Genomic DNA, 27,471 nt, shown 5'->3' on the forward strand with positions numbered 1-27,471 from the left:
GAGCCATCTTGGTGGTGCCATTTTAGTCTTTTTAAAGAGTATTTTCTTTCTGTTTTCCCAAGGGTATGTATATCCTGCTTATTCCTCTTATTTTTAGGGCCTATGTCTCAGTCACTAATAATCAGTGCTCCAGCTTCATCCCTCCCACCCCTGTCACCACTCTCACTTTGCACCTGTCTAGAAGTAGCCCCCACCCCAACCCCAGGCCTGCCCTCTGGCCTCCTCAGCAGCCTGTTTGCAGCCATCGCTCCGCTCAGCATTGCCTCCTGTTGCCCAGTGCTCTCGTGCCCCACTCTGCCTCACAGTGCACTCACCCCGTTCAGGGAACCTGGCCTTTTCATTATGTCAGCTCCTGTTGGTTCTTTCTTCTCCTTTCAGATTTATTGTGTATCTGTATTTGCCAGATAATTACTTCAGCTCATAATTTGAAAAAAATAGTTGGGTCTCATTTGTGCTTTTATCATGAAATTGTGTTTTTCTTACAATGCTTATGAGGCATGTGGATTTTAAATTCTTCTGGGTACAGTGGAACAGATTGTAGCAGACAAAGACTCCTGCTGAGAATAACTAGAAGAGCCTTATTTTTTTTTAAATCCACATAAGAGCACTGTAAGGTTGCCAAGGCAGCCAGAGCTTCAGGCTTGGATTCTTGGTGAGGGGAGGAAGCAGCTAGTAAGAAGCAGAGTCAGATGTGCTCTCCTCGAGGGTCTGAGGAGACACAAAGTGTAACTCAGGGTACCAGGCAGGCAGGTCGACCTGAGAGGCCAGATCCCAGTAAGAAGGAACATTTCTCCTACCTGCTATCTCTTGGAGCATCTGATGGTTAAACTGATAGGTAGGGTAGAAGGCTGGGGAGCCTCACAGAAGTGTAGAGGAAGAAAATGTCCAGGAGCTTCTGAGGAAGACAGGCATGGTGAATACCTGAAATCCTCAATGGACCCGTGTGGGGTGTGCACAAGGGCAGAGTCAAGTTTACAATCTCAAAACAGCAGGCCATCTTGAGTATTTATGAGCTCCTTAGGCTGTGGGGTGATTTACTCTCATTCTGACTGGTGTTAGGGAACATGGTGAACCTTGGTAGGGAGATGATGTCATCCAGAGCTGTTGCTTTTTAGGCACAGTGGATGACATCTTATCCAAAATCACCAGGCCAATTTGAAGCTAGGATAAAAACAGACATTACAGAAGCAACTGTTAGAGAAATGGTGCCCCACTTATACAGTAGTTTGTTTAGTCTCAGTTTGAAGGTCATTCAGATTATAGTCCTCAGTGTTGTGAGAGATCTGCAGTGAATACTCTTGTACATAGGTCTCTGCACATATAAATATCTTTAAAATATAGTATCCTATGCATGCTACCTCAGTGAGTCTTTGTGTGCATTAATCATTGGTTTAGAGGGCATTGTTTTCTTGGTGTCCTCCATCCCCTCTGGCTCTTACATTTATTCATTCTGTCTTTTCTCCTTAGGGGTTCCCTGAGCCCTGAGGGAGGGATTTGATGGAGACATCTTGTTTAGGGCTGAGTGTTCCAAGGTCTCTTATTCTTTGCATGTCTGCCATGGTCTCTGTATTTGTTCCCATTTGCTGCTGCAGGAGGAAGCCTCTTTGCTGATGGCCGAGCAAGGCAGTAGTGTTTGGTGTTACCCTAGGTCCTGGGCTATCTACTCTCAGGTTCTTAGTGACCCAAACAGTTTTGAGTGTGGGCTCCATCTCGTGAAGTGAGCCTTCAGTCATAACAGATGTGGGTTGGTTACTTCCACAAGAGTGCCACCATTGCCTAGTATATTTTCTAGGAAGGACACCATTGTAGATCAAAAGGTTTGTGGCTGATTTGGAGTTTCAGCTTCTCTTTTGGTAGCATGCAGATTATCTTCCTGTACCAAAGATGCTAAAACATAGGGGCGAATGTTCTATGTAGGTAGGAGCTTAACTTTTCCATGTTTTGTTGTGTGGGTGTTGTCTTTAACACCAGAGCCTTCCTATCAGTTTATGGAGAGCAACCTGTAATCTGCCTGGGTTGTTTAGGGGTTCATATAGGAGCCCTTTGGCCAACAACTCAATTAGATGTAATCCAGTCTGGTATTTGAAGCTTCTTTGCTGACAAGAGATGGCCAGCTAGTCTGTCTCCTCCATTATTTGGCAATTTTATTTAGATTACCTTCGTATATGTGTATATTACTATGTTCCGTTTTTATACTACTCCAGGGCCTGATGCATTAGTTGGGGTCCTAGAGCCAGAAGGGAAAGTAGACAGATGTCCCCCTCTTTACTCAGGAGCAATCTGCAGTTGATAACCACTTGCAAATGTACATGTAGTTTTCTCAAGGGGAGTCTCATGGGGAAGCAAACTATTCTTAAAGTCTGCATGTCCACCAGTAGATTGCCAACAGAAAGTGAACTCAGCAGCATCTTTGCAGGATCCTTGTCTTATAATGCCTTGTCAGGGATCTTTTTTAATTTTTTGAAAATGGATTTTATTGTTTTTTTTGTGCCCCACCCCACCTCTACTCAGAGATCTGCCTGTCTCTGCCTCCCAAGTGCTCTGCTTGTCTTTCTCGTGAGTGTGTGTGTGTGTGTGTGTGTGTGTGCTCTCTTTTTATCCTTATCCTATAGGTCCTTTGCGTATACATTATGGATTACAGTTTAGTGTTTTTATGAGATTCCTGACTCTGAACAAGTGGGTCTCTGTTTTCTGTGCCTTCTCTTGGGTTTTCCCTTCTTTTTGTTTTGTTCAATTCTAATGTTTAGGTTTTTGTTTTATTTTATTATTATCCCTTAGAAGCTTGTTTGCTTTCTAATGAGAGAAAGAAACAGGGTGGTTCCAGATGGGAGGGGAGGAAGGAAGAACTAAGGAGCAGAGGGAGACTGAAATTAGTATAAATAATGGGGGGGTGCATTTTTCAATTAAAAAAAGATACAGTATATTTACCAACTCTGGTTTGTACCAGACTTTTTGATATTTGCCAATCTGCTACATTAAAGTATTTTTTAAAAAATAATTTGTGTAACCTAGGCTGTAATTCCTATGTCCTTTGTTTTGGGCATGTTTGAGAGCACAGACTCTGATTTCCAGAGTTTCAGTCATGGTTTTCTTACAGTTCTGGGGCATTAGCAAATTAAACTCTTTGTACCTCAGTTTCCTTGTCTGGAAAACGATGATAAAGACGGCTCAGAGACATTATGAGCGAGTTAGGCATGTGCCTGGCACAGCCTACACTTGGCTACTATTAAAGGGTGTCTTATTTTAACCTGGTTCATGGTAAGAGTAAGGGCAGAAGGTACTGCAGGCTTAGGCATGGGGCAGAACTTGGTTTAGCCAGGAGCCATAACCTGTAAAGAAGGAATGAGGTGATAAAAGCTGCAGAGGTGGCAGACACTGTGCCCCATGACTGACTTATACTGTATGGAAATGTAAGCGCTGTGGAACCAGCTCTGGTGGTTGTAGACAATTATCCCTTTATGTTTGGAGAGAGTGCAACACTCCTAGTTAAACATTTTGTGGGAGATACTAATTCAGCCATGTATTTGCACAGTGGTAAATAACTCACCAAATACTTTTATAGCTTACAACCTTTTTAATTCATTGTTTTATGTCACGTCTGTAGTTTTAAGATGTGGTTATAATGTTATAAAAATACAAATGAAGAACTTCATGCCTAGAGAATTTTCTTTTAAAAAATGTCTGAAGGACAAATGGCTAGTCAGAATATTCACATTCAAATCTAAGACATAATAGGTCTTAAGACTCAACAAATCCAAAACTCTCTTTTATTCTGCTACATCCATAAGAAATTAAACGTTGTGAGTGGGGACACTCAGGCATGTTCAGGAACTAGAGGAAGTTGATTTTGGGGTTGGTAAGCTAGCATCTTCCAGTATGGTAGAGCAGGGCTCTTTTTTCTAATATGACATTGAAGGGCCAGAGGGATGGTTCAGTGGTTAAGAGCACTGGCCTTTCTTACAGAGGATCCAGGTTCAATTTTGAGCACTCACATGGTGGCTCGTCATTGTGATTTCCATTCCAGAAGATCCGGTGTCCTCTTCTGGCCTCCACAGGCAGATGCATGGTGCACAAATACACATGCAGACAAAACACTATGCGCAGTAAATAACAGTGAAAAAGTCTACATTGAATGTGCGTGTTTGGTAGTGACACTGGGCTTGGGTCAAGGAGCAGAATGTCTGTCTGGTAGTTCGTTTGTTTTCATTAACAAATCACTGGTCACCCTGCCACAGAGAATCCATTTTAAGAACCTTTAAGGATGTGTTTCTGTTCTTAGAGTGTACATTGACTAAAGTCTTGTGCTTAGGCTTCTGACCACAGGTGTGCATCACCCTTAAGACACCTTGTCCCTCGGCAGAGTCAGAGTCAGAGGGCAGGCACCAGGAACTCTGTCAGACCTGGATTCCTTTATGGATGGGGAAACTCTGTGCTCTCATGCATTCAAAGCCACATCTAGCACTTTCTGTAAGGGAAGACGTGTGAGCAGTTCTTGTGCTACTCAAACATTTGGGAATCACGAACAGTTGGTAGATGTTTCCTAGTTGGTGGATTCCGAATTGGTAGATTTCCTAGAGAGGCACTTTTAACCAACTAAGCAACAAGGCTTCGTGGGACTGGTAGATTTTCTTTTTCTTTTCTTTAAACTAACTGCTCAGAACAAGGAAGGATTGTGTTTCTTTTCCTGTTGGCCTGGACATCGTGTTCCTCTGCTTATGACAGTGTTGATGGCATTTCAACCTCAAGTTCTTCTTTTGGGGTAGAGGAAGCTGACATATACTCCTAAGAAGGTTAGGGAACTGAGGAAAAATTAAGTAAAATCCCACATCAGCAGATGCAAACCATCTTAGAAATCATGGAACCAACTGGTTCAACCTGCCTGCTGATATGTTAAATGTCTGCTACGTAGTCTCCAATCAGCGGAGGAAGAATGATTTCAAAGGAGCTTTTGGGCCAACAAGATGGCTCAGCAGGCAAGATGCATACTGTCAGCCCTGACCACCTGACCACCCTGTGGTCCTCGTGGAGGAAAGAGTGCTGACTGCACAGGTTCTGTAATCTCAGTAGCAAATACCTACCTCCTGTAAGTTAATAAACATATAATAAGAAAAGTAAAAGAGGAGCTTTCATTTTCTGACCTTTGCTTGGTCCATTTTCTTGATACTCATCCAGGCAGATGGGAAAGCCACATTTCACCGTTTCAGAGATGTGGCTTTGATGTAATAACTACTCCTAGCCAAATAGCATTTTACCTGTAAGATTGAACTGTAGTGGAATTTTACAGACTTCAAGAGTATATTGGCTAGAAGATAAGAGTGAACTAAAAATTGATGCTGAATCAACAATTATTGATGTATTTATTGCTATCATTTCTCAGGTACAAACTGAGACGGAAAGAATTTTTAAAGCTAGTCACTTAGTCCTGCACATTTGTAATACCAGTGTGCAGAAGTTTGAGGCAGGAAGATCTTGAGGTTAGCCTGTGCTGTACAGCTCAAACTCGAGCCCATGTGTGCATGGGTGCACTCGAGCGTGTGTGTGTGTGTGTGTGTGTGTGTATGTGTGCACGCACTCGAGTGTGTGCATGTCTGTCTGTCTGTGCCCAAACACCACCCACACTCACTAGGAACACTTATAGGACTCGGCATATAGTTGAACTCAGCTGTGATCCGGGGCAGTGAAATAATACTGCACAAATCCAACAGGAAACGTGTGAACAAAGTGGAGGAAATTAGGTACAGCTTGCAGAGTCTTCTCTGGGTGGAGGCACTCGAGATACGTGTTACTCCCCCAGCAAGGAGAGTGGAGCACTGCATGCTTGCTGTCAACCAGAGAGACCTGCTGGAGACTGAGTGCGTAGAGTTCTTACAGTGAGTGGATTGTGTACACTTTCTGCTGAGCATGCACCAGATTTCATATTCATCGTAGGTAAGCAGGTACTATCTAGAATCAGGTGCAGCAAATCGTTCTTACCTGTAAGGAGCCCTACCTGAAATCCAAGTCGAAGGCAGCAGCCAAAGGCTAAGTTGGCAGGCAATCCTTTACAATGACAGTTCGATTTACCATATCTCTTTTTTGGCAAAGTATGGTTTGTATGCATTGATATTTAGTATATAGTGTGTGCTCATTAACTGTTGCAAGTTTTTATTGTAAAGATTTCATATTTTTGAGACAGCATCCTACTGCATAGCACAGGCTGAGCTGTGTGTCTGGGGCAGATTGGCATTTTCAAAGATGTCCTTCAGTTTCCTGAGTACTACAGTTGCAGGTGAATGCCACACATGAGACTATTTTAAGGATTGTTCATTGACTGCGAACATTAATAGTACTTGTAATTATGGTGTGCTTTCCTGTGAGGTAGATTAGGATTTTCCTTGGTGGGGTCGCCTACAGGCTTCATAGCTGGCAGGGAAACAATGCAGGTGAGAGAAGAACGAAATCTGGCTTAGCCGTCTGAGTCTACTTGGTTTAGGTTAGCCATATTTAAGCACAGCATGATTTTGGAAACAGCTTTCTGATAACAACTCAGTTCCATGAGCACAACAGAGCTTAAGACATGTTTACATTGAAATTCTTTATAAAGCACATCTGGCTTCTCTCGCACAGATGGGTACTGTTGATTCAGGTAGTGCCCGAGATTTATGGTCTGGAAGGATGATGGCGGTAAACATAACACCTGTGGGGGTCAGGATTGGCCTGGCCCTAAGATAGCACAGAAGTCACTTAGGCTGCTGTAAAGCAGATAAGGATGGGCTTTATGGCCTAGAAGCAGAGAAGATTTAGAGAGAAAGCGTCTGGGATAATTAAAAATATATTCTGGGAGATGTGGGCAGTGCATCTCAACAGGCAGCAAAGGCTCACAGATGGTAAGCCACACCCTTCCCCAGCACTCCAGGACAGGTAAAACCTTTCTTTGAGGAAACTAGCCTGCATGTTAAGCTTTTCCTGGTGTCTGCAGGGCTTATTCTTGTGCACAAGGCTCTCTTGGCCTTTAGAGTACCTTACATAATAGAGAGATGGTGTTGATGATGACTATTATTATTTATTTATGTAGCTCAGGCTGGCCTCAGCTTCTCCTATCTCACTCTTTCGAATGTGAAGATTACAGGCATAGGCCGTCATGCCTGGTTTAGCATTTTATATGTTTAAGGCCAAAAAGCCCATTATTCTAACCCAATATTAAGATGAGCTATGTCAGTCCTAATGTTAGTGAATATACGATAGCACCCTGCTCTTGTATTTTGAATTCAAACAAGTCAGAGGCATAGTTTGATACAGGATAAATCATAACTGTGACCTAATTGCCTCTGAGGTCTCTTGGCCAGTGTCTTGATTTGTATTTGATAAACAAGGAGACTGGAAAAAAGCAAAGCATTGCCATTTCTAAATAAGTTCATTTCCTTGGCAGAACAAGTGTCTGAACTCCATATTATGTCTTTTACACATCTGCAGGGATGTGATGTCAGATGCTGAGTTCCTGTCTAGCCTTGTATGAATTTTTTACCGTTCCAAAGCAAATTTAGCTTTTTGTACATTTGAAAACAACTAGATCTGTGTTTCTTATAAATTTAACTTGTAAATAAAAATAAATTATACCACTAATATGATACAATCTGACCTTATGTTTAGTAAATTATGCTATATGCTACTTTGTTTGAAATAACTTACAAACTTTCTCCTTATTCTCATTTGAGTCTTAAACCTATAGTGAATGATACCATTAATTAGAAGTATATTTGCTATTATTCTGACTTTACAGAAAAGGGAATTGAACCTTTCTTATCAGAGGCTCTTATGCCTGTCCAGGATCAAGTTTTAAGTTTTAGATTATTTACAAGATGAAGATATTATCCTTGAGACTTGAAAATTTTATTCATTTTTGAAATTAGTGTATATTAGTTATATAAAATAATAAAACTCATTGTGTACTAAATAACTAGTAGGAACCTGGTTTAGACAGAGAAAATTCCCTAGTGGTAAACTAAGTTTCTATTTCCACTCAGCTATCACTGAAGTATTTTATTCTCTTGTGTTGAATAGTAGTTTTATTTATAAGCCTGCATAAGATTATGTTCCTTATGTTGCTCCTCAAAATACTTAGAAGTCTTAAAAGTGAGTCTGAGAAGATTGTTATAGTTTGTACCAGAAGGATATGATAAAATTGATTATGTCTTGGTTCCAAGGTTTTCTAAATAATGAATCGAAGTGCAGAAGCCATAGAAGAACAGTTGGAGGCCAGGCATAGCAGTTCGTGTCCCTAACCCCAAGCCCAGCACTCGGGAGGCTGAGGCAGGTGCATCTTGGAGTTCCAGGAAAGGAGCCTGTCTTAAAAACAAAAAGAACAGTTTGAGTAATCTGTTCTAAAAGAATATCCACCACAGGCAGAATCCACATACATGCTAGAAAGGAGAAGTGGTGTCCTTCACTCACACAGAGAGAGGGCTTATGTCATCAACGCGGGGACCAGTTCTCCTCCAGAGGAGATGTCAACTACTTTCAGCCATGTGGAAAGCCCCCGAGTTCCTCATGAGACGTCTGTGTCTCTGTTGCCAATACTGTGTGCTGAACAGAGGGCAGCTTCCTGCTGAGCTGGTGGGTCCATCACCAGTGGAGTCCTAGGAAGGTGGGTTTACATCTGTTAAAATCACACTCATCTTCAGCTCAGCATTCAGTTGTCGGCAGTTTGGCCCGTGGATAAACAAGCAGCCATGAAAGGAACAATATATAATGTTAGTTGTTGTAGTGTTAACAGTCACTGCAGGTTGAAACCCAGTGTGTGACCGAATTTGGATTTTTTTTTTCATCTTTTTCTTTTTCTTCCTCTTGATTTTATCAGCTCCTGGTTTACTCTTTATTTCTGAGTACTTTATGAAAAAAATAGAAACAGCTAAAGTAATAAAAAGCAGAGATCTACACTTGCAAATTTAATGAGAAAGAATATTGGGTAACAGTTGGCCGTTGCATAGCTAGAGAGCTCAACTTGGAAATGGCAGCTGGTATTAAAGATGAAAGACCTTCTAGTATAGATTCTTTCAAATTGTGCAAAATGTTTTTGTAACTTAGTATATTATAAATATTTTGGTTTTTTGTTTTCCTTAATGCACTATTCATTGGGTGGACACACATAAATGTAAATATGATAAAAATGTAATATTTTATTTTTACTAACTTTTTGGTTTGCTCAATGTGTATTTTTAATTGTGGTATTAATTTTCTTACCATAATTTTATATAATTTCTCCTTAAAATTTTGCTTGTTCACTGTGTTGTAGGTTCATACAGGTTTATGATTGTTACCTTTTTAATAAGTATTTTGTGTTTTTAGATAAGTAAGGAAGTTTCCTTTCTGTCCTTGTGATAAAATACTGGCTAAAATCAAATTAAGGTAGAAAGGAATTATTTTGAAAACCTCCAGGTTCTGGGCCATTTTTGAGAGAAATGAAGACAAGCATTCATGCAGGAACTGAAGCAGAAGCTTGGCAGAGTGCTGCCTGTTGGCTGGACAGTTCACGCTGAGCTCCTGTACCAGCCTTGGGCTACCTGCAGAAGCTGAATGGGCTCTCCCGCATCTATTGACATTCAAGACCATCTCCCACAGGTCCTGAAATGGCAGTCCCTTGGTTGAGTTTCCTGCTCAGGTGACTCTGGGCTTTGTCAAGAGGGCCCTACTGCCATGCGTTTTCTAGTTGGGGAGAGAGATTGGCCTTAATTGTTGAAAGCACTGTCCTTTTAATCATTGTACAATGTCCCCATTATCCCCATTCAGGTTTTTCTTCCAGCTCTGTCCTGCACCCATGGTGCTGCGTTAAGCGGAGCATTCTGGCCCATGATTGCCTACCTACCTCAGTTGTAGAACGGGTGTGATGCCTACTTAATATTTCTGTGAAAGCTTTTCTGAAAAAGTCTTTACAGTCTTACCTGTAAAGGACTTTCAGTAGCGCATTTAAAGGACTTAAAAAACAAAGATTTATTTTTCTGGGATTTTCAGTCTGCCGGTATTTATGACCATAACATGACTGGTGCCCGTGGAGGTCAGAGACAGGATTGGATCTCCTGTGAACCATTGGGTGCTGGGAATTGAACCCAGGTCCTGTGGGAGAGAAGCCAGTGTTCTAACTGCTGAGCCACCTCTAGCCCCTGTAGTACTTTTTAAAAGTTTTGCTTTCTTTTTTTCTTTCTCCTTTTCTCTTTAAAAGCATTAGCTGTGAATGTATTTGCTTGCAAGTGGAACGTGCTTTGGGATATGACCGAGATAGTATCACTGGAAGTGGGTGAAGGTGATGGATTGTTTGTCTTCCAAACTGAGGGCGGGGTGTCTTTTTAGTGTATGGGAGAACTTCGAGTCCCTGTTTCTGAATCTGTATCAGGCCTACTGCTTTTAGTTTCTTCTTTATTCTTCAGCTTATTTTCTTATGAAAATATTTGAGACAACTGAAAAAGGACAAAAGCCTTTTGAAGAACTTAAGTTTTTATACAGCCAACTTTGGGAGGTTAAAGTCGCTAATAAATTGTAAAATTATTACTGTAGCTAGAACACTAAATATGGTGAGGACATAAACTTGTCATATTTACAGAAATAAAGTCTGCATCTCTCCACCCTTTAAACAGTGGCTCTTCCTCTGTAGTCCGGGTTACTAATGAATCTATGGCAGTCCTGCTTCTGTCTCCCGAGTGCAGGGATTACAGGGATGTACGTGTGCTTGGCTTCTTAGTTTTTATAAGACTTCTTTTATTCCTATTCTCAATTCTTATTTTTATTGTCCATTTGTGTATCTGTCGTGTATTTTATGTGACTTATAGACCTCATTCTTTGATTTACTAATAGAGGATAGAGAGAAGATGGAATTTTGGATGGGAGATCAAATTTTAACATATGTGGTTTCTGTTTTGTGATTAATTAGTCAGGGGTTGAGCAGTGTAATGATTTTGAAGATGATCAATTAATGGACAGAGCACCTTAAAGAACATGTTGGAAGTAATTACTTTCCTCGTAGGCTCATGAGACCCACTAAAGGCTTGAATGGCTAAAGAAAGTAGGTTATATACTGAAAAGATATAAAGCATATATGCACATATCTGTATGTGTGTATATTTGTATTGTGTGTGCGCACATGTGATGTGTGACAGAAGGCTTCAATACACTTTTCTTTGTGGTCTTTTGGCATGTTTATCAATGAGCCCTTTCCTGACCACCCTGGATAAAACAGTCTTTTCTTTCTACCCTCCATTAATTTCCTTCTGATAGCACTTACTACTACTACTCAGAATATATTCTCACTTGTTTCCTTCTTGTCTGCTCTTCCACAGGATTGTAATTCCTTGGCATAAAGATTATATTTGTTCGTACTCTAGTGCTCAGTACAGACCTTATTTGTAACCTTTAAGGGAGTATTGATTAAGTGAGTATTCAAATTAAGATAACCATGAACAGATATGAAAGCACATGCATGCACTTTTAGTCTTGGGAGGCAGAGGCAGGCAGATCTGTGTGTTCAAAGCCACCCTGGTTTACAAAAGTGAGTTCTAGTATAGTCAGGGCTACACGATGAAACACTGTGTTAAAGAAAAAGATAACCATAATTTTTATGCAGTTTGTAAAATGGCTGTCAGCAGTTAGATGCTGTAAAGACTCCTTTCTATGAAACTCCACTAAAAAGTATTTCCCTTTCTTGCAGAGTTTATATTCAGAACACCAATCAAGTTAAGCAAGCCTGGAGAACTTGGTGAGGAATACGGATGCCTGAAAAAGGTACGAACATACTAGCATGGCGTTTGCCTCATTACAGTCCATTCAAATACTGACCTTCAAGAATGCTTACTTTTAATTCTTTGGGCCTTTAAAGATTTACAACTCACACCCTGTCTTTCTTCATTCCATTTTATAACAGTCTGGATAGATTTGAAGCTACACTAGAAATAAACGTACTAAGAGCCTTTGAGCTGTTTTTTCACAGGTAGAAGTGTAGCTTTAGGACTGTCACACACTTTCAAGAAAGTTGTGCTCCACACTCAGCATGGCCCTGGCCAATAATTGCTTGTGTCATTTTCCCTTCCAAACACTTCTGGTTACTAGTAGCTGCTGTTTTTACTTTACTATGTACTCTAAGTTAAACTTTCGCTAAAAGTTTGGTAGAGAGGGTATAGTAAATTTAAAGATGTGACCAAGGAAGTTATTAGAGTTGCATATTGTTGTTTTGTTTTTAAAATACAAGTCTTTTTCTATAGTTGAGGTTGGTCTTGAACTCAGTCCTTCAGCCTCCCCAGAAGGTAGAATTATAGATATGTAGCACTGTGCCCAACTAGTTGTAGCTTTGGGTCATGGACCTAGGTTTATTGAAAGGACAGGGAAAAAGTAATGAGCTGTCAGTTTTGATATGAGGAAAGGGTTGCAGAAGTTACAGTTATTAGCATAGGGGTTAAGTTGAAGAGCTAGGATACAGTGGTGAGAGACAGGCTCAGAGGGAAAGTGATTTCCAAACACAATCTCTCTTTCTCTCCTCCCCTACTCTCCCCTCCCCTCTTCTTCCTTCTCTTCCCTCATTCCCTCTCCTCCTTTCTCTGTGTATGTGTGTTATATACAAAGTTATGTATCTCTGCCTGTGTGTGGGTGTGTGTATGTGAGTGTAGGTGCTTACCGAGACCAGACAGCAGAGCACCCTAGCTCCTGGAACAGAGCTACAGGCAGCTGTGAGCCTTTTGACGTGCATAGGTTCTGGGGGGCTGAATTTGGGTCTGTATTACTGAAAACTGAACATTTCACTTAATCTACTTGGCTATATCCACATTGTACTGTGACCTAGATTTGAACTAGCCTTTCCCTTTTTTGTTTTCTGTTTACTTGTGTTAGAAAACACTTGGAACACCCTAGAGGGTTTAAAACATGTTCTGTCATGTCACAGAAGAAGCAGGTTGTTGACCTATTTTAAAATGATTTTTCTACAGTATTTATACGTAGGAGTGCTCGCCAATGGTTATTCAGTCGTTGGTTATCTAGAGCCTCTTCTAGAGAACAATGAGTTATGGAACAGTGTCCTTGGTTCATGATGGGACCGGATGCATTTTAAGGTTCTTGGTGCTGTATTTCTGACATGTGTTAGTGTTTTTCTTCCTGGAGACAGAAATAGTTGCAGGGCCTTATATATGTAAGAATAGGCAATTGAATGATAAATGCTTAAACTCGGAGAGTGTTAGATAAGGTTGTGGTCTCCTTTTTGAAGCAATGTGCTTTTTGGAGAAAATAACACACATAAATTCAGAGTGTGATCAAATCACTTCCGGCCTTTTGGCTAAGATCAAGTGCAGAGTGTGATCGAATTTAGAGCAACAAGTTATTAAGGGTATTTGTGAAATGCACCATTTTGCCTTGCTACGTTCATATTTATGAGACAGGATCAATAGTTATAGAGCTACTATACTACTATAATTGTTTTTATGGCCTAGAAAATAATGTAGATAAAAAAATTTAAGGTTACTTGCAAAGCAAATAAAGAAATCATCTAGCTGTAAGTCTTAAGCCCCTAGTACAAACAGAATACTCTGTCAAACTGTCTGATTAATTGTGCTTTTAATAAGTTAGGATAGCTTTATTTTTTCCTTTGTGAAGGCAGCAGAGTTGTATAAGTCTGAATTGTGGAAAACATTAAAACTTTTTTTAAATATTATTTTTTATGTATATGGATACATGTGTGCTTACCAATAGCATGTCAGTGCCATAGGAGCCAGACAAGACTGTCAGGTCATCCTGGGACTGAAGTAGCAGAGAGGTGTTGGCTATTCTGTGGGTGCCAGGAGTGCAACCTGGGCCCTCCGAAAGAGCCGCCAGCACTCTTAACTGCTCTTAAAACATCTCAAAAAAATCAGGCTATGAAAAAGGATTAAAGGAGACAGGAAACCAGCAGTATCATGGCACCTAGTAATCATGCTTAAGTGTTGTTCACAGCAGCAGGGCACAGTTGTGCTTGCCTGTGGGTCTGAGTGCTGGGATTAAAGTGTGCACCACCATGCCTGGCTCACAGTTGGATCACAAGTTCATACTGGACAGAGAAAATGCTGACCAAGGCTGCGTAGTAAAAACCAACCCAAACTGTGTTTACTATAGATAGTATAGATACTATAGATGGTTCTCACAACCTTTCATAACTCCATCCCAGGGAATCCAGTGCTCCTCCTGACCTCTGCAGGCACCGTGCACAGTGGCACATACACACATACAGGCAAAGCACCCATACACATGAAAATAAAGGTTTAAAACAAATTTGTTGACTTTTTTTGCCATTCTGATGGTGGCAAGGGGTCTACTACTGAACTGTCATTGCCCTCCAACGCTTTCAGTATCTATATAGAATTTCAGACGCTGTTAGTGGCGTGTCCTGAATGTCAAGACCAAGAGTCTTTAAAAATATTCTACAGAGAAATTTACTTTTATCTTTTATTACTTTTTAAAGATTTATTTTATGTGCATTTGTGTGTGTGTGTGTGTGTGTGTGTGTGTGTGTCTGCTATATGTGCCCATGGAAGCCAGAAGAGGGAGTTGGACCCCTAGAACTGGCATTATATAGTTATGAGCCTCCTGATGTTGGAAGTGAACCAGGGTTCTTTTAGGAAAGCAACAAGGGCTGGGCCACCTTTACAGCCCTTATGTGCGGGTGAGGGTTAGGGCTGGGAGGTGTTTCAAAACATGGTTTCTCTGTGTAGCCCCAGGTATCCTAGAACTCACTTTGTAGACCAAGTTGACCTCAGACTCAGAGATCCTCCTGCCTCTGCCTCCCAAGTGCTGAGATTAAAGGTGTGGGCTATTATTGCCCAGGTTACGGTCCTTTTCTAGCCTGGTGTACAGAGAAATTACAGGACAGCCAAGGCTACACACAGAGAGACCCTGTCTCAAAACACCAACCAACCAACCTACCAACCAACCAACCAACTAAACAAACAAGAAACCCAAAACAAAACTATTTAAAATGAATTTAAAAGTTTCACTTTTTTTTTTTTGCTAAAAAAAAACAGGGTTTCTCTGTGTATCTGTGGTTGTACTGGAACTTCATATGTAGACCTGGGTGGCAGGCCTCAAACTCATGGAGTTGTGCCTGCCTCTAGGTCTGAATGCTGGGATTAAAAGTGTGCACCACCATGCCTGGCTCACTTACTCTTTTTATAATTAAAAATCTACTTGTTTATCTTACACTTTTAAAAACGCAGACATTTATCAAATGATGTATATTATACACTTAATACTAATCGAAACCAAGAGGCAATGTTGCAGAGCTCAATTGTCCAACTTGAAATCCTGCTTTTGCAACTTTCTAATGTGTGAATTTAGGTAAACCACATAATCTTTATGTGTCTTGGTTTCCTGGTCGTTAAAATGGATGCCATACCCCCTAGCTTATCCTTGTTGTGAAATGCTGTTGGCACATGTACATTTACAGATAACTGTCACTTATTCTTATTAGCATTTTAAAAATGAGCACATGGTGACCCTGTTGGTTGCTGTTGTGGTCCCTGCTTGGGTAAGCAGTGGAAGACTGAACGTGGTAGCTGATGTGGAGCTAGTGCTGTGCCTGGGTGAGCAGTTCCCTCAGAACCGTGACGCTGAGCTCTGTTCCTGTTTCTCATCTTCTGGATGTTACATTAGATGTTGTATCTGTTCAAATGTCTGTCTGTCTGTCTTTCTTTCTTTCTTGCCAGGTTTCTTTTTTTTCTTTTTTTTTTTTTTAATTTTTGTTTTTGGGGACAGGGTTTTTCTCTGTAACTGCCTTGTCTGTCCTGGACTCATTTATGTAGACCAGGCTGGCCTCAAACTCAGAGATCCTCTGCCTTCCAAGTGCTGAGATTAAAGGTGAGCACCATCACCACCCAGTTACCTGTTAAATTTGTTTAGGACTGCATTAACCTGTAATCAGTTTGGGAATAGCTGGCATGTTAATAGTACTGAACCTTTAGACCCATTAGTTTCTACCGATTTCTTAATTTCTCAAAGTAGTGTTATGTGGTTCTTAGCTTATACCTTAGATGGGGATTGAGGTTTGGGGTGGATGGAAGAGAGGAAGGAGAAAAGCGAGAGAGGGAGGAAGGGAGGGAAGGAGGGGAGAAGGCAGAGCTGACTCCTTATAACGGCATCCGTGTCGTCACTGGGCTCTACCCATGATCTCATGTTACTCTAGAGGCTAAAGTCTCAAATATGAGTTTGGTGATGGGAAGGCTCCAGCATATGGTCCCTAGCAAGAGTCTCAGTGACTCATTCAGTGACCAAAGACAGCCTTTGAGTAGCTGTAGTGGAGCAGACTCCACAGCTCATGAATAAGTAAGAGTGAATGCTATGTATAAGAAGAGTCTTTAAATGTTAATGTAAAGCTGGACGTTGTGGTACACACCTTTAATCCCAGTACTCAAGAGGCAGAGGCAGGCTGATCTAGAGAGGACAACAGTGATGTTCCAGACTTTTTGATAGAAGAAAAAAGCCAATGTAATAACAAACTCAGTTATATGGATAAAATCATTAGAGAGGATGATTGAGAAAATACCTTCATAAGATTGTCTGTAGGCAAGCTCATGTGGATTTCCTTAATTAGTGATTGATGGGAAGGGTTCAGCCAATGGTGGGTATTTCTATCCCTGGGTTGTGGTCCTGGGCCCTGTGAGAAAGCAGGCTGAGCAAGCCGTGATGAGCAGTGAGCAGTGCCCTCCATGGCCTCTGCTGCAGCTCCTGTCTCCAGGTTCCTGCCCTGCTTGGGCTCCTGCTCCCCCTGCTTTTCCTGATGAGCTGTGAGTGAAATAAACCCTTCTCCCCTCATGGTGCTTCATCACAGCAATAGTGACCCTAACTAAGACATCCGATATATTGATTTTGTCAAAATGTAAAAACAAAATAAAACCCACAAACTTTGCTCTTTAAATCTGTCTTTAAAGACATGAAAAGGCAAAGCAAAGATTAGGAGAAAATAGTCTAGTCTCAAAATGTGTATGTGACAATGAACTTATATCCAGAATAAATAAAAAATATTGTACTTGCTAATAAGGTAATAAGTAAATAAATACAATTATAAAAGAGCAAAAGGTTTGAATAGATATTTCACACACACAAAAAAAATAGCCTATTAAGGACCTGAAGACAGTATAATTAGCCATCAGAGAAATTCTAATTAAAACCACAGAGACAACACCTTACATCCTCTTCCATGGCTGAAAAGACAACTGATCCCAGACGGTAGGAAGAATGTGAACATCAAATTCTAATCTCTCAGAGCCCTGCCTCCAAATACCATTAACATGCAAATATCAGGGCTACATTTTGAACACATGGACTTCTGGTGAACATATTTAAGCTATAACACAGAGACATATATGTAGATACACACATGTATATATTTTATCCTGAGAGTCCTCATCTCTAGAGACTTAAGTAACTCTTACTAGAAGGGCAAATATGTGACTAGCCATGCCAGAAAGAGGATGTGCAAGTAATGAGCTTAGGAAAGCTGCTCTGCAGGCCTGGCTACCAGACCAGAGGCATAATGCAGTACCAACCCACAGGATGGTAAAAATAGAGTATTGAGTGGTGGAGAATCTGGGAGCGACTGCAGGTGGGAGTGTAGTCTGTAAAACCAACTTGAGAAGCTGGCAGCATGCCCATGTCGTATGACTCACAGGTTCTTTGAGACTGTTCTGTCGTATGCACATCCCTAGGTAAATAGCCAAGAATACCAGCTTATTTTTAAATAGCCACAGACTAGAATGTCTCCAGGTATCTATGAATAATAGATGTTTAGAATATTTTGAAATCAAGCGATTGGATACAGAGAACAAACTGAGAAGGTGCACGGGGTGAGTTTCCTGGAATGGTGAATGAAGGATGGCAGCCAGAAAACAGAATCCGCCATGTACGTCAAAGTCAGAGCTAGGCCAGATGCAGTGGCACAGAACTATACTCCCAGCATTTGAGAAACTGAAGCAGTAGGCTGGTGAGCTCAAGGCCAGCTGGGGCTCTAAAGTGAGATGCTGCCTGATCCCCAAGAAGATACAATGATTCTGTTATTTTAAAGTGTTAGAAACCCAGACTGTAGTTACTTTAGAGTAAGAAGTTGGTAGGGCACAGGTAGAGGCTGGAGTTCTTATAGCCCACTCTTAAGAACACACAGTTTACTGGAGTGCCTCCTTGAATGCAGGGAGCCTCTTGTGCTCACCTCTTAAGGCCAAGTTTACAGCCACACATACCTATGAAGTTCTGTGGGGACAGCCTGTAGCTTTGACATGCTCTCTAGTGCACCATGCTCTAGTCTCCATGTGCTACCCAGAGCTCTGCGTTCCTCTCCTGCAGCCTCGAGCGCAGGCACAGTGTGGGCGGGCGTAGATACGAAAGCCAAGTCCTCAACTCAGTCTCAGTGCCCAGCACACAGCTAGCAAGTGTAATTACTGTGTTGCTAACGCCTGATCTCTTACATTTGTCCTCTGTATCCTGTGCGAAATAAGATGTGTGTTGTCTGTGGTTAGTCTCTAAACAAGAGCCTCTGAGATGGATTGTGAGCACTGACTTCAGTTTTGTTTTCTGTCTGTGGATTTACTCTTTTTCTTGTATGGTCTCATTTGAATTGGGTGGAGCTGGGAGTCCATTTCACTACATTGTAAGTGGTATTTTCTGCTTATATATAACTACTTGAAGTTAAGTTCAGTGTCTTAGAGACTAGTTCAGGCTTACAGGAGTCAGCCCTATAGAAACTGGAAGAATAAAGGTAGGCTTTATTGCTTTGTTTTTGTTGCTATTGATTATTATTATTATTATTATTTAAACCTAGATATAACAGCCTGCCAAAAGTATGATTTTAACTAAGTGTGATGGCACAAGTCTGTAATGCCAACACTTGGAAACCCAAGGGAGGAACCCCTCAAGGCTAGCCTGTGCTACGTAGTGAGAACTTTGATTATAAACCAGAGGTTAGTGAGAGACTGAGTTTGTTAAGGCACCTGCTGCCAAGCCTGACATCTGAGTTCCGCCCCTGGGACCCATACAGGAGAGTTGTCCTCAAGCACACATACACCATGGCTGCTAGCTTGCACCTAATCATCTGTGCAAGTGTACACACAAATAAATTCACTAACTAATTAAAAACACAACACCTCCCCGTAAAATATTCTTGTTTCTTTAATGTTATTTCTTTTAAAACTTATTCTTTGTGAAATTTCTATCATGTACTCCAGTCCCACCCATTTCCCAGTCCCTCCATATCTGCCTTCCACCCTTGCAGCCTCCCCACCAAAATAAAACAAAAACAAAACAACAACAAACCCTCACTGTGCAAACTGCGGCTTACCACAGTGTGTCGTGTGTACCGCTCTGTCCAGACTTCACTTGCCAGCGTTCACCGCAGTGAGTTATGGGTCTGATTCACGGACTCTGGCTTCTGTTCTGCTATCAAGACTGGGTGCACACCGGGCCTCCTCTCAGATGTCCTGTTGTTGGCCTGTGTCGTGGAGGTCCTTACCTTTTGTTCTGCAGGACTGGTCCCTTCACACACTCTAGCAGCTCACAGATGTGGTGGGCCAGCTCAGAGCCTTGGATCTAGGCCTGGGTGGTAACTGGCTTGGTTATCTCTCCTGAGCTACCCAGGTGAGAGGCGGAGCCAGTCCGCCTGTGTGCCACAGAGCTGGAGTCAGCTCAGCTCACCCCTTGGACATCAACATGGACTCAGGCAGCAGCTTCCACAAGGCCTTTGGTGGTAATATGGGCCACAGACATTGACACAGACCACTGCTGCAGCAGGGCAGGGCCAGTGACCAGGCCCTCAGCAGCAGCACAGGCTAATGTCGAGCAGTTCCTTAATGCTGCGGCATCTCCAGTTCACAGTGCACAAGCCACTCCATCTCTCCATCAGATCCTTGGTCCTCATAGCGGCAGCCACTCCCTTGGCTGTCTTCTGCCTGCTCTGGGGGTAGGCTGGCCTCTTAGCTCTGTCTTTTTCAAAAAATGAAAACTATAAATAGCCTATCAGTATTTACGGTATATATTATCTCATTTAAACTCACTAAAACTCTGAGCAGTAAACTATGAAACCAGAACTGTTTGATATAATGTAAGATCACAGCAGGACCCTCTGCCAGCTGTTTAAACAGCTGTGGATTTCTCAGAGTAGGATACAGAGGCCCCTATTTTGAGCTACATAAGTAATTAATCACTTGCCTAAGATCATCCAGGTTTTTATTAAAAGTCCGCTGCTAGTTACATAATGAATCATTACCTTTCCCAAAGGAGAAGCGTATTTGTGCCTTAGACTTCTTTGTTGGTCTGTGTCTTTGTTGACCTGTCTTGTGACCATAAGATAGGAACATAAAATGTAGGGTGCTGGACCTGGGAGAAGTCATTGTTGTTGCTAATAGACCCGGCCAGCTTTTCACATGCTTTGTGGCTGCTTCTGCTCCTGGCCCAATACAATTATATGTAACTTCAGCACTAAGAGTTTTTAGGTTTAAATTTTATTTTTTCCGATGTGAATAAATCTAGCTATAGAGGTAGCTTTTATGGTTTCATGTTGCTTAAGAATACAGAGCAGTTCAATCCTGTTCTGTGAAGTAAATGTTTACCTAGAGCAATGGTTCTCAACCGGTGGGTCCCTGCACATTTTGGGGGTTGAATGACTCTTTCACAAGGGTCATATCAGGTATCCTGCATATCAGATATTCATATTATGATTTATTACGATAGCAAAATTATGGTTATGAAGAAGCAATGAAGTAATTTTATGGTTTGGAGTCACCACAATATGAGGAGCTGTATTAATGGTTCGAAACATTGGGTAAGTTGAGAAAGAACCACTGAGCTAGGGCCAAGTAAAAACAGATTTACTTAACAGTCAGGTGGCCATGTCTAATAAGAGAGTCACCCTGGAGACTGCCACTTGATCTGGTCTGTAGAGTAAAGATGTTTTTTAAGTTTAGAGTTTCCTAAAACTCTACAGTCTCTGCGTGATTTATATTTTTCAGCTGAGAGGAGAGAAGTTACAAGAAGAAAAAGCTTGTGAAGATCAGATGTACAAGGTACTGCAGGAGGATTCCGAAATGGGGAAGAGGAAAACTGATGAACAGAAAAAAAGAGATGAGCCAGTGGTACTGAAAACAAGTCTGGAGCAGGTCAGTGGGCCAGGTCTGGGTGGGCATCATCTGAGAGCAGGTCAGTGGGCCAGGTCTGGGTGGGCATCATCTGAGAGCAGGTCAGTGGGCCAGGTCTGGGTGGGCATCATCTGAGAGCCCTGCTTTGGCAGACATGGCACCAGAACACTCATTGACTGGGTAGCCTAGGAGCAGTGGAGCACTGTCTATCCTCATAGAGATTGAGGAAGTGATTTTGAATGGGACAGTGGAACCTGTGGAAAGATTAAGGGACCTGAGAAAAGACAAGTAAGGACCTGGATTTGATTCCTACCACACACAGGGGAGTTTACAGCCTCCAGTTCCAGGAGATCTGATGCCTTTTTCTGACTTCCATGGAACGAGGCACAAATGTGGCAAACATGTAGGCCAAATATTCATATAATAAAAATGAATAGCATATGTATTATATCTTTATAACATATAGACATATATTTTGTTTATATATTTTGTATATTTATGTGTTATAAACATATACATATATATTTACAGATAGATAGAAAAAAGAATAGGTTAAAAAAAACAAAAACAAAATAACTGCAGAACCAGCATTGCAGCTAAGTACCCCCAGGCCAGGTTTCTAATGTCCATACTTTTGGCTTAGTTTATATAAAAGACATGCTTCCTGTGCTTTAAAAACAGAAAAGTTTTAAACGGTCTTGGGTCAGTGTATTTGTTGACTGCCATATGTAAATAACATATCATCATGATAGTGTTAATCATCATTAACTATTATTAAAAGTAGCCATTTGGAAACAGCATGGTGGCACACATATGTAATGTCAGCACTTGGGAGGTTGAGCTAACTCTGTAGTGAGTTCTAGGCCTGCTTGGGCTATGTAGATAGTGAGTCTCTTCCTCCAAACAATAAAAATAGGCTGGAGAGATGTCTGAGTGGTTAAGAGCACTGACTGCTCTTCCAGAGGTCCTGAGTTCAAATCCCAGCACCCACGTGGTGGCTCACAGCCATCTGTAGTGGAATCTGATGCCTTCTTCTGGTGTGTCTGAAGATAGTGATAGTGTACTCACATACATAAAACAAGAGTATAAATCTTAAATAATAAAACAAAGGCACTTGAATTTTATAAATTTTCAGTCCTATAAAAGATTCCGTTTAACAGGCACAAAATGCTGTGTGCTCTCCACACCATGCACCCCAAGAACCTTTAAAGACAAAAAAACAAAGAAACAAAAAACTGCTTCTAGGAAAGATCCATACCAGCTTTGGCAGCAATAGGACGTGGGATGTTTTGCCCGCAGCCCCAGCTCTGGGCTGTATGGTCTTTGGAAGAGCGTTGCTTCTTCCCAGTTGTAGTGGTTGGTCTGTGGGAACTGTATGAGAATACCGCCTCCATGTCAGGGCAGAGTCATTGTAATTGCCTGGCTTCTGGCATAGAAGGTAGTTGCAAATCTGTGTAGTTCACTTCTTCAAAGGAATCAGAACAGTCTCCCGTGGTGGAGAGGAGCCGCTGACTAGCATGTTGCAAAGGCCCAGTACCAGGGACAAGCAAGTTTAGTCTTGAGCAAATGATTTCATTGTATTAAAATTGGGACCCAGGAGAACCTGAAATGGTCTCAGTAGACAGACAGCCATTGTATTAAGGCTGTGTCCTGAGACTGTCATTACACTTTCCTGCCACCAAACCTCAGTGGCTCTGCACGTCCTTGAGAACTTAATGAGAACTGTTCACCCAGCACTCGGGTCCTTCCTGAAGCAGGAGTCTAGCTAGTCGTTCTGTCCTTGAGGATGTTCCACAGCTCGTGGAACAGAAACATTTGCTGCCAACATACACACTCTGCTTTTCTGTCAGGTGCTTTTCAGCAGCGTGCTGTGGTCTCCATGTCCAGTTAAGCAGCTGCCACCTTCAAACTGGCAGAGACCCTCATCTCACCCTCCTCCTCTCCTCAGTCCACCCTCAGTACTTTGTGACTTTTATGACACTTTATACTCCTATTATAGATTTTTATGTTTGTTTCTCTGTGAGATTGCTAACATGTGTCTGACTCAATTAAAAACCACCCACATGTCCTTTTGCCCATCACAAGGTTTTGATGCATGTTCATGAAATTATTAAACACAGAAAGAATTCTAAAGAGATTATGATGTTATTTTTTATAATAGAAATAAAATGGACATAATGTTTAATTTGTTGTTTTATTATGGTACCATTACTCCAACAATGATATGAATTGTTGGAAAACAGAATTGTAGAGCCAACAGTATTATTAAGGATTAGAAATCAGAGGTGAAAGTTTAGTTATCCTGTGACCTAGAAATAATCCCTACAGACATTTCTGTGATTATCCTAATCAGATCTGTTTTCTTGTGCATTATATATATGTATGTATGTATGTATGTATGTATATATGTATGTATGTATGTATCTATATATATAATACAGAGAGAGAGAGGTGCACACACACACACACACACACACACACACACACACACACGCACACACACTTGTACATGTCCTACATGTCCTTTTCATCCAGAAGTGCTGCCTTGCATACATACTGCTTTATAATGCTTCCATTTTTAGTTAATTATAAATTGTGTCTTTACTTGTAAATAAAAAATTTTTGTCTTTTTAAAAATTTCTTCCCAGTACAATTTCTTTGAATATTTTAATCTCCTGTAGATACCTCACTGTCGTAAATGCTGCTGTGATAAATTACACGTAGAAGGCCGGGTGAAAGGAAGTGTGCTTTGAGGCTGTTTTAATGTTTATTGCACAGTTGTCCTCGAGAAGGTGTGATGTAGATGAACTCCTTCCTGTGTTGTCTGGAAGCCCTGCCCTCCAGTAGCCTAGCCCTGGTAGGGAAGGTATTTTTGTCAAGTGTCATAGGTTTATTTATATCCAAGGTGAAAGGTGAGAGGTCAGTATTTCTCACCTATTGTTTCTAGTTGTTAGGTATGGAAGCAGGGAGAGGAGGGTAGTTTTGTCTTTGTAGATAGTTATTTGCAATAATGCAGCTTAGTTTTCATGAGCTAAAAGGAATTTGGTGAATGGTATAAAATCAAGCTTTTCCTTAGTACTATCTGCCAGCTCATTTGGTGCTTTATCGGCCTTCAGGATCTTCACAGTAGCAGTCTGCAGAGGAAGTGACATCAGACCAGTGACACTGATAGAGATGCCATCTGAATGGTCTTATTGGTCCCAAAGTAGTTATGAAAAGAGACCAAAATCCCTACAGACTGCCTTTGTTTACCTTATAAATCCGTTGTCTTTCTCCCAAAATTGGGAGAAAATATCATATGCAAATTGATAATGGGTTAATTTGATTTTGGATATTTTTAGGTAAAGCCATATTTGCAATTAGTATTTTTTAGAAAAAAATTGGAATCGAAGTAGAACTCAGAACAGTGACTTAGATGGGACTCTGTAACTATGCTAGGGTAGATCCCACAGGAACCTCAACAGACAGTTTTATCTCCCTTTTCTCCTCACCAGTGTCCTGCACGGCTCTCGGATTCCGAGAACGAAGAACCTTCTCAGGGCCAGATGATACAGACCCATCGCTCAGCCTTTGTTTCCAAGAACAGCTCCTACTCCTTAGCTTTCCTGGCAGGGTAAGACTGATGGCTGAAATGAATTCAGTCTGAGTTCTTTCATTTGTGGGGTGACAAAGGGTTTTTGGATGAGTAGAAGGGGTGAAAAGGTGGGAACTCAGTTTTCAAATGTGGAATACAGAGAAGAGGCACTGAGTGTGGGGGAAGTGTGTGTGTGTGTGTGTGTGTGTGTGTGTGCGTGCGTGCGTGTGTATCAAAGGTTAATTTCAACTGATGTTCCTCAGGGGCCATCCACCTCATTCTTTGAGACAGGGCCCCTGATCGGCCTGAAGCATGCCAAGTGAGCCTGAGACCTACCCTGTCTCCACCTTCTTAGCCTTGCAGTTGGCCTCATTCTTCTCAGCCCCTCTCCTGCATTTTCATAGGAAAGCTCTATGTGCCCATTTCTGGTATCCTCTGGTTAGGATTTTGCTAATTTCTGAACTGTACAGTGTGACCCTTTCTCCTATAGGGAAAAGATGAAGCCTCTTCAGTTCGACAGTATATGTGGATTTCACTTTGGACTTTGAACTCTTCCAAGGGGGGAGGCCTGGCTGGGTTTCTTTTCCTTGCTTAGATCTAACATAGATCTTAGGACGTTTTTAAAACCCTGATCAAGGAATTTCTGGATCCTTTAGGCGTTGCAGGTCCTGGAGAGGAAAAGAGAGTGTGGTTGGATGGTTGCTTGACTCTGGAGGAATAAGGGAGGGGAGGAGAGAGGAGGGAAGGAGAAGGGAAGGGTGAGGAAAGGAAGAGAGGGAGAGCTGAGTCCTTTATTCATTCAGTAGACATTGTGGAAGTGGCTAGCCCATGCTGTGCCCCCTTTATAACAGGATATAAAGCACAGTCTTGACCTCATGTTGTCTTTCTTACTTAAAGCTAGCATTGTTTATTCTTCCTGCTCGGGCTCATTCTCTGATTCTTGCCAGCAGTATGGAGTAGCTGTCTGTCTTGCTGCCTCTCTGAACACACTTGGACCCTTTTTTCTTGGAGGTGTTACTGGTCTCTGTGTGACTGTGTTAGACTACCAAGTGTAATAACTTTGTCAGAGCTTCTGTCCTGGAAGGTGTCTGATGTGATGTCTGTCCTGGAGACCTTGACTATGTTCTTCTGGGACAGTTTGCTGTCCTTTGTTGAAGATTTCTAAGTGTAAACGTCACCAGATCTCTAGACTTCTCTGGAGTAATTGTATCTTCTCTAGGACCCTTCCCTGGATGTTTCCACCTGTATAATTTGACCTAGACCAACCAGTGTTTCTCAACTTGTGAGTTGTGACCCCTTTGGGGTTTCACAAGGGTCACATATCAGATATCCTGCATATCAGATATTAACATTACAACTCCTAACCATGGCAAAATTACAGTTATGACGTAGTAATGAAGTAATTTTATGGTTGGGGGTCACCACAGCATTAGGAAGGTTAAGAACCACTATGCTAGACAGTTAGCTTAGTCAATAAAGTTAGGACCTACCTAGTTCTGGGTAAGCCTGTGATGAAGATAGACTCTGTGTGTGAGCCGGAAGTCAGATGTCCTTCCAGCTCTACAAATCAGAATAATTGTACTTCCTGATTTCATATGTGGATTGTGTATCCCCAATCATGGTTATATCTTAATGATTGTAAAGCAGTAAGAAAATAAAATCCTTTTTTTTCTAATAAAACCAGAAATTACAATAAATATATACTAAAACTAATACTTTATGATATCTGTGATTAATGTTATTATGTGAAATACCTTAGAAAAATAATAATATTCCTGTACCAAATAAGCATTGTCCCAGTTGGAGTTCATGCTGAAGGAGTGAACTGCTTGTTACTGATTCCAGCTCTACCTCTGTACTGGTATAATTTATTCTTCTGAAAGAGGGCCTGTGATTAGTATGCCATTACAGAAAGACCTTAAAAATTATTTTGTCCTGGACAGAATTGGATAAGCACAGAGGAGTGTGCTTATGAAATATCTCCACCAACCATATCTTCTTTTGTGTCTCTTAGATTGTCCTTGCCATGATAGGACCAATTAATATGCAAACACTGACTTTAGACATTGTCTGTTAGCTTGCGTTAAGGTTGTAACAACTTAGATCTCAGGGCTCATATTACACATATTCCAGTCAAGTGAACCTCAGTCATTAGTTTAGTTCTTGAGGCATTAATTGGGTCATATATGCTCATGACCACCCCACAAAGAAGTATCCTTGGACGCTGTCTCCCATAGCTGCGATTTCTAAGTCAGAGTCTCCAGTAAAACCTAAGTAGCCACATGAGATTCCGGGGAGACAATGCAACAGGGACGTTCATGAACATGTAGTAATGAGATAGCCAAATCTAAATTCCTCCAGTGCTGTGGGTGCTCACTTAGACCACCGCAAAAGAGGTGTATGCAGACACACCTTTGACGTCTCACAAGGTAGATGGAAGAGTGGACTGTAGATGGTGATCTCAGGAAAATCTCCAAAATTAATCACTCACTTCACTGTGGGAGATTTTTATTGGGAGAATTAAAGAACATACTTGAGAACATTATCTTAGTCAATGTTCTGTTGTTGTGAAGAGATATTATGACCAAGGCAATCCTTATAAAATAAAGCATTTAATTGGAGCCTTGCTTACCGCTTCAGAGGCTTAGTACATCATCCTCATGGTGAGAAGCATGGTAGCATGCAAGCAGACATGGTGCTGGAGCAGTCTGATTGATTCCAGCAGTAGCAGCAGCTGTGGCACTGATAGGAAGTTTTCCTTTTGTTTTGAGTTTTGTTTCTTGGCTCTGTCCCCCAGACTAG

The 27,471-nt window shown here is 41.4% G+C and overlaps 1 protein-coding gene across 1 annotated transcript in view; it reads left to right on the forward strand.

Annotated features, from left to right (window-relative positions):
* Nucleotides 1-27,471, forward strand: part of RNF169 (ring finger protein 169) — a 49,549-nt gene that overhangs the window by 15,443 nt on the left and 6,635 nt on the right. The window contains 3 exon segments of the mRNA XM_080910848.1: nucleotides 11,677-11,748; nucleotides 20,970-21,116; nucleotides 24,590-24,708. Coding sequence (XP_080766974.1) covers nucleotides 11,677-11,748; nucleotides 20,970-21,116; nucleotides 24,590-24,708 — 338 coding nt within the window.

Source organism: Micromys minutus (genome assembly GCF_963924665.1).
Source record: "Micromys minutus genome assembly, chromosome: 2".
NCBI classification, from domain to species: Eukaryota; Metazoa; Chordata; class Mammalia; order Rodentia; family Muridae; genus Micromys; species Micromys minutus.